The following is a 7,711-nucleotide window of genomic DNA, read 5'->3' on the forward strand; positions in this document are numbered from 1 at the left end:
ATTTCTGAGATCATCCGATAAAGATCTTGTGTTGCACCAGGCGAGGAGCAAAGGGAAGCTTTCTTGGAAGAACCATAATATTTTTTGTTCCCAGATTTTGCGAATTCGACGAGAGAAACGCGATCAGTTCAAAGAATGTAAGAAACTCTTACATCAGCGAAAGATCACTTTTGCTCTGTTGTTTCCGGCCAAACTGAGAACAGAAACAAAGGACGGTCGCAAAATATTTACATGTCCCAATCAGGCAATGTCTTTTATAGAGCTGTACTTACTCTGGCTTTTGAGGAAGCTGGGCATCATTTTGGTTTCTTTTTTTTTTTTGCGTTGGCTCCGCCGAGCGGCTGGAGTTTGTTTTGTGAATAACACTTTTCCTTAAAGAAACTTTTGCATTGACGGAAGATTACTTTTGCATTGAAGTTCCTGGCCAGTTTGAGAGTGGACACTACGGATGACCGCAAAATATTTACATGCTTACACAAAGGATGTCTTTTATAAAGTTGATGGACTGAGTAAGTCATGGTATATACTTTTATGCAGCCTCCGAGTGAATTGACTCGACCATCCGGGGAACCGATGGAGCTTGTTCTATTGAATAACACTCCATTGCAATAGCTGTGGATTAATCTGTTCGTTCTTCGTGCTTATTCCTCCTGCTGGCTTGAGTTTGTTTTGTTGAATATTTTTAAGGGACATTGGAATGATTACGTCATCCGTTGAACTCATAACAGCTGGCTCACTGAACATTAATTTGTCTGTCTGAGGAATCTAAACGGTTTTATTACAGCTGGAATTTGTCTTGTGGAAGATCACACCTTTGAGACAGTTCTGTGAATGTATCTACATGTTCTTTGTGTTCATTCTTCCTATTGGCTGGGGTTTATTTTACAAAGTATTTTCTGTTATGTAATTTTGCCTCACAAATTTGTGAGGCAAAATTGAGCAATCCGATGCCAAAGTTATCGTGGGGGCTCGTGGGCATTCATGGACCATGGAGTTTAGAAGGATTGTCGCCGGTTGGCACTTTCGTGCGTGGGGTTAATGCACACGTTTTTCTTTTTTCTGTTTGTTTTGTTTGGGGGGAAGTTCGGGGTTTAATTGTTTCACTAATGGGGAATGTGGTCTGTATAATTTTGTTTTTGACACAATTTATTTTTCTACTATATCAAAATGTCAAATGTTAATATGAGTGGATTATGTTGGGCCACATGTATTCAGATAGAAGACAAAGGCAGGCCTAAAACAGTCGTAAAAACCTAACTCAGGCCCCCACATACCAGGTCATAAATTATACTGATAAAAATCGCGCCAAAATCAAACAAAGGGAGTCCAAAACAGACTACAAATCTCATGAAGCCTTGCTCACTAAAGGATCGAACTCTCAACTCCTATTGGATGAGGCACACAACAGAACGTCCCTCAAACCATGACATCATCAGGAGTAGAAATACCTCTGAAATGCTTCCAGGATTTGCTTCCAGCAACTTTGTTCGCCGAGTATAGACGTAGCTCATCGCTGCTCTCAGGTGCAACCTCATGGCACAAGGAAGTAGCGTCCGACTTGAAACTGTGGCCATACAATCTCCATCTCGCTGGACGAGTTGAGATTACTCTGTGTTCAACCGTATTGCTACGGTTGAACACAGTAGCAATACGGTACTATATTGTACAGTACAATCCATCAATCCATCTTTAACTCACAAAAAACAAACTCTCTCTTTTTAATAAAGCTGCATATTGCCAATTTTCCTCATGATAACAAATGCACAGTGACACATATATTATGATTCGATAAGTCACGAGCCATCACGTTATAATCAAGCTGCAGCAAGTGCACACTCGAGGGACGAGCGTCCCCGTGGCAGAGTGCGCATCAGCCGGGAGAAGATTCAATCTCTCTCCCTTAGATCGCAACACTTGGCACAACTCACAGAAGAGGCGCTGACCACACAGAGAAATGACCGTTTCGGAGTTTGTAGTTATTTACATGACCTGCTTCCTTATTATTTGAACTTTAATAAAGATATAACAAATTAAATATAACTGAATTAAAGATGTAAAGCTGGGGTGTTTCCTTTAAAGACGCTCGACACGTAAGTTTTGCTTCAGCAGAGCCGCAGCTCCAGCTCTGCTTATTTCACAATGAGAGTGCTTCTGTATTTACTTATTTTGTATTATTCCCTCATTCTTTGCGATCTACATCACCTGACGCTGTTTAGAAAATTTTGAGTGCATCTGGAATGTAAGCGGTTTTCTTCCTCTCCTCAGTCAGGCGCCAGCAGCAGTGTTGCTCTCACGTGTCATCATCTGAGTTTCATATGATCTCATGTTACGTTAAATGAGATCAAACGACTATCTGACAACTAAAATTTTTGTCGACAATTTTTATTGTCGACGTTGTCGATAATGCCGACTAATCGTTTCAGCCCTACTTTTAAGTGAACGAATCATTCTTGTTCACCTTCAAATACTGACTCATATTTCTCGTTAACTGACGTCTCTCCCTTTTGAAGCACGAGACTGCTTTGGTAGATTTTTATGCCTGTAAGGTCTGATTATAGCACGAGCCAATAGCATTCGAGTGCAGGCTGTGAAGCAGCATACCATTGGTTTCACCCGCTGAACAAATATGCCCCTTCACCGAACCAGTCAATTCAGTCATTTGAGTCTGAACAAGATGAGATATCTCGTTCATGAACAAATTGAAAGTACTGGTATACTCATTCACAAATTAAATTAATGAAAGACTCGGTCATCTGGTTCATGATCGAGGATCTGTTGACTGAATGAGGGGGAATGTCGTTCATTCAGTTCGGCATGCGAGTCAAAAGCGTTCAACAAGGAGAGGAAGGGGTGAAATGCACTAAGACATGTTTATAGGTATGCACAAAACAACCCCCAATTTATGCAAATGTAAAAATGACTGAAGGCCATACAATTAAATTGACATGAATTACTAATGTAAATGTTGTGCTTTGGTGCACAGTGTAAGATACGCAGACTTTTTTTCTTTTCTTTTTTTTCTTTTTTGTCTTGGTTAAAGTGAAGCCAAAATATAGGAAAAATAAGACTTGCCTTTGTGGTGAAAACGGTTATGGAGTTTAAACTCTGTAAGTGATTAGTACATTTGTAAACATGCAAATTCCATTTGTATTGCTTTTTCCTGCTTTTAAAGACCGACAAAAGTGCGAGCCAATAGCATTAGAGTGCTGGCTGCGAGGAACATATCACTGGTTTCACCCACTGAACGAATACACCCCTCACTGGTCATTTCAAGACATCTCAATCGTGAACTAACTGTATGTACTGATACACTAGTTCGTGAAAAAAATGAACCTGCCCCATGAACGAGAATCTGCTGACCGACTAAACAAGAGAAGGCGGCAAGTCATTTGTTCGGTTCGGCAATCTCGTTCAACAAGAAAAGGGGCCGGATGAGTTATGAACACACATTACATTGAAGTAAGGACATTGTTGAAACTCACCAATATAATGCTTTGTTGTCATTTGTGGGGAAACTCTTATAATGCTTTAACACTCTACAGTGCTGAAGTCTCTTCGAAGCATTGTAGACATGCAAATTTTAATAAAGGATAATTAGACTTGTTGTGAATGACTCTGTGCTTTTGATTCAATGCAATTTACACGTTCAAAATGTAAAAGACGGTCATTTGGTGCCAAGGTGTAATTTGCAGAAATGGTTAATGAACAGATCAATTAATGAATCTGAACAAATCTTTTTGGTGAACGAATTCAAAAGACTTGAGTCATTGAGATGAATCAAAATCACCACCACTAATATTTAATGTTCTGTTATGTATTTAAAAAAGTGTCTGTTATGCTGGAGTTTCTCAAACAATGGTGGGGCGAAGATCCATCATGCCCCGAGTTAATCGCCAGCAACATTAAAGCACATCCTTACTGGGTGCAAAGTGAGCTTCTCCCAAGGACGGTACACCTGGAGACACAACCAAGTCCTCAAGTGCTTGGCAGCGAATCTGGGAAACAAGAGAACAGCCATCAATGCCTTGCCGACCAGAAGAACTGATCCAGCTCAGCCAGTAGCATTTGTCCAGGAAGGGGAACAAAAACAGTGGAAGATCCCACCAAGGACCAGCGTTGGACAGCTCAAGGCAGCCCGGGACTGGCAAATGCTTGTGGAGGTGGGCCAATGGCTTACGGCCCCACCAGAAATATCCATTACTAACTTCAGGCCAGATCTGGAGCTGTAGTTCAACTCTCTGCACACAGTCTACTTTGTGGAGCTCAAAGTCCCTTGGGAGAATGCCGTGCAAGAATCCTTTGAGAGGAAGAAGCTGCGATACACAGAGCTGGCAGCAGATGCAGAAGAGTGGGGCTAGAGGGCAAAGATATGCCCAGTGGAGGTAGGGTGTCTGGGCTTTGTGGCAACATCCACTGTAAGGCAGTTGAGGGACCTGGGGATCAGTGGACAAGCCCAATGCCAGACCATCAAGACAACATCAGGTGTGGCAGAGTGGAGTAGTCAGTGGCTCTGGCTCAAGAGAAATAACCCCAGCTAGCCTCCCAAGTGAGTAGGCTAGGCAGATGCTGAAGGGAGTGGTTCTGGGATGCCAGGACACACTGCTGAACCTACTGGAGATGTTGTGGGCCCAGTCAGCAAAATGTTGATGAAAGTAGGAGCCCACATGACAACCCCAATGATGTGTCTGCCCAGCCTTCATCACAACATTGGAATAGTGTAGGTCAGTCCTTCCATCACCATCGGGAGGAGAGCAGTAAAGGAGAGGCACTTTGGACTTTATCATGGTAAAAATTGTGGTATCACTATCAAGTGATGCTTGATTAGAGTGCTGCATAGCACTTTTTTAAATTGACAGTGCAACAGTTCACTGTCCTTACACTTACTGACCTGGCACATACTAATGATTAATACAATAAATTAAGTTGGACCAGCATAGGACAATTTATTAAATAACCTTACTAAACTGAGTTTGACTAACCTAATGAATTTGTGATAAAACTACAATCCTACATTACTTTGACCTTCTCAAACTAAATTATGTTGGCTCAATGAAACTGACTTAATTTGAAAGACATAAAATTACTTGTAAAAACTTTCTACAGTTCAATTAAGTAGGGTAATGGCTTCATTTTTTTTTGTGTAGAAAACATCAACACGATTTCAAAAGTGGACCTCAAGCTCACATATGGCTTGTTACTCATAAACAGGCAAATCAAATGAAGCTGAGGTCTGAAAATACAGCAAACTATTTTTAAATTTAAATATCGAAATATTTCCACAAATAAAACATGTTCTAAGATTAATAGCATTGCTATTTTTAAATATGTGGTCAAAGGAAAAAAGAATGCAGCAGCAGGTTTTATGAACATGCTATTTATATTTGATATTGACTCAATCTACATTTCACCTGTTTCCAAAGAGTATCTCTGAACAACTTACGGATGTCACCATTATCCATTCACTATGATGTCAGGGCTCACAAGCTCACTCTTCGATTTAAAACACATGCCAGCTCTTAAAAGATTTTTCGAAGTTAGTGCAAACTTGAAAACATGTATATATATTTAGTTGAAATAGTGATGGGTCCGTGTAAAAATGAAATTGTTCATTAGGTCCAGTAGACAATCCCACAGTCCTGACAGAAGGACGCTTCCTGCCACTAAATGTAAACACATTTCACCATCCTAAATAAACAACCCCCTGCCCTTACCAATTTAATAAAACAAAAAACAATATATATATATATATATATATATATATATATATATATATATATATATATATATATATATATATATACACACACAGCCATTCAAAAGTTTGGGGTCTCTTACTCATTCTTTTATTAATTTTTTCATTCACATTTTAAAATAATATTTTAGTCATCAAAACTATGGAATAACAGAAATGGAATTATAGGAATTATGTTGTGACTAAAAAAATTAATAAAAAATACATTAAATTTTAGCATCTTCAAAATAGCCACCCTTTGCTTAGAATTTGCAGAAATGTACTCTTGGCATTTTCTCAACCAGCTTCTTGAGGTATCACACTGGGATGCTTTTAAAACAGTGTTAAATGAGTTCCCATCTATGCTGGGCACTTATTGGATGCTTTTCTTTATTATTCGGTCATCGAATTCAAAAACTTTTTTTTTTTTTTTTTTAATAAAATTTTAGTTTTGTAATGAAATAAATATGTTGACACACTTATATTTTTGTCTACAAATATAATTTCAAACATTTAAGCATCTGCCTTCAGATCAAAGGGTTTTTAAATCACGTGAAACATTTCAGTCAATTGACCCCAAACTTCTGAATGGCAGTGTATATATATATATATATCACTATATTGAAAGACCAAATGAAAGGTCTTCCTTTAATCTTTGCCACGTTTGTAAATGCAACACAGTAACAAAAGTACTTTGCACAATGACTCGCACACAATGAAGTGAAGTTACACTGTAATAAAACGTTATGTTTATGACGTCATATTTTAACAAGCTCACATACCTGCGATGTTATAAAGATGTCTGCGTCTTCTGCCTGCCAAACTTCAACCACGTTGGACATCTGAGTCAGAGCTTTAAGAGGAAATAATGACATAAACATAGAGAATCATGCAAACATATCAACAACAAATGCAAGTCCAAACACTGTATCTAAATACAAATACAGAAAATGCGGGAAATCTCCAAAAATGACTCTAGCTTTTTTGATTAATCTGTGTAAAACGTATGCGTTAAACTAATATCTGTTTGCAGTAGTTCAACAGTGAGCAAGCAGAGGAGCTGGCGTTGATGACAAAGGCGTGAAATTGAACAGACAAGCTATTTTGGTCCCGAGCTCACACCATGTAAACAATCCAAATACATGCAGATGGAAACGCATATACAAGTGCATTAATGCTACTCATAAAACATGTTTTAGTTTCCATAGACCACTGAAAAGCTTTATGTATGAATTGAGCTTTGTAGCACATTGCTCTGACACAGGAAATAGAACAAAACCATTTCTGCCCGAAAAAAATAAATAAAACGCTTGCGCTGCCTTTCTCCGGATTTTCATATAAAAATTAATCCTTATGCAGATACATGGATAAAACCTCCGTATCATATAGGATCAGACATGAGATAGCTAAATACAGCGAATGTTGTTTTCATTTAGCTCAACGACTGCACTTGAATGCTTGTCAAATCAGCCCTCGGCAGTTCCTCCGACATTTCCAAATTCGGGCTGCATTCGTGAACAAAATAAAAATGATAAATCTGCTCCCAGACCTTGAAACTGAGCTCCTCCGTGCTGAATGTAGGGCAATAAAAACTGTAGGACTCGCAGGAGGACATTAATCCATGTTTTTCTGTGTGTGAAGTCCACTTTACTCGCCATGCTGGCAGTGCTGAGCTCTGGCTTCACTTCTTTCTTTCTCTCACACACCCTCCCTCTTCCCTCAGCAGTATCTATGAGAGTATGCGCCCTCTAGAACCATACACCCCATCTACACCACAAGCTCAACGCGACGCAGCAAACTAGATCGCTGCCATGGAAATTATGGCGTCCCTTTGGGATCAGTTATGACTTTGCGTCACACACTTGTCTCACTGAATGTGTCACTCAACGGCTTGATTTTTGAAGGTTCTACCATTTATTCCATTGAATTCAAGACGCAGACAAGACGTAGACGCGTAACCACGTGTGTCAGTGACGCGTC

General features: G+C 39.4%; 1 protein-coding gene across 9 annotated transcripts in view; it reads right to left on the reverse strand.

The window, feature by feature from the left end:
* LOC127443682 (transmembrane protein 131-like) overlaps positions 1–7,471 on the reverse strand; it is a 143,210-nt gene extending 135,739 nt beyond the window's left edge. For 5 of the 9 annotated variants that reach the window (XM_051702454.1, XM_051702460.1, XM_051702459.1 and 2 more), the window contains exons 1-2: positions 7,281–7,470; positions 6,514–6,584 (exon numbers count right to left, since the gene is read on the reverse strand). In XM_051702454.1, the coding sequence (XP_051558414.1) occupies positions 6,514–6,584; positions 7,281–7,389 (180 nt within the window). In that variant the 5' untranslated portion in view covers positions 7,390–7,470. Of the gene's footprint in view, positions 1–6,513; positions 6,585–7,280 lie in introns of all 9 variants that reach the window. The other 4 variants (XM_051702462.1, XM_051702464.1, XM_051702461.1 and 1 more) reach the window with 2 other exon arrangements.
* Positions 7,472–7,711: the final 240 nt, after the last annotated feature.

This window comes from Myxocyprinus asiaticus, chromosome 7 (assembly GCF_019703515.2).
Source record: "Myxocyprinus asiaticus isolate MX2 ecotype Aquarium Trade chromosome 7, UBuf_Myxa_2, whole genome shotgun sequence".
Classification (NCBI taxonomy): domain Eukaryota; kingdom Metazoa; phylum Chordata; class Actinopteri; order Cypriniformes; family Catostomidae; genus Myxocyprinus; species Myxocyprinus asiaticus.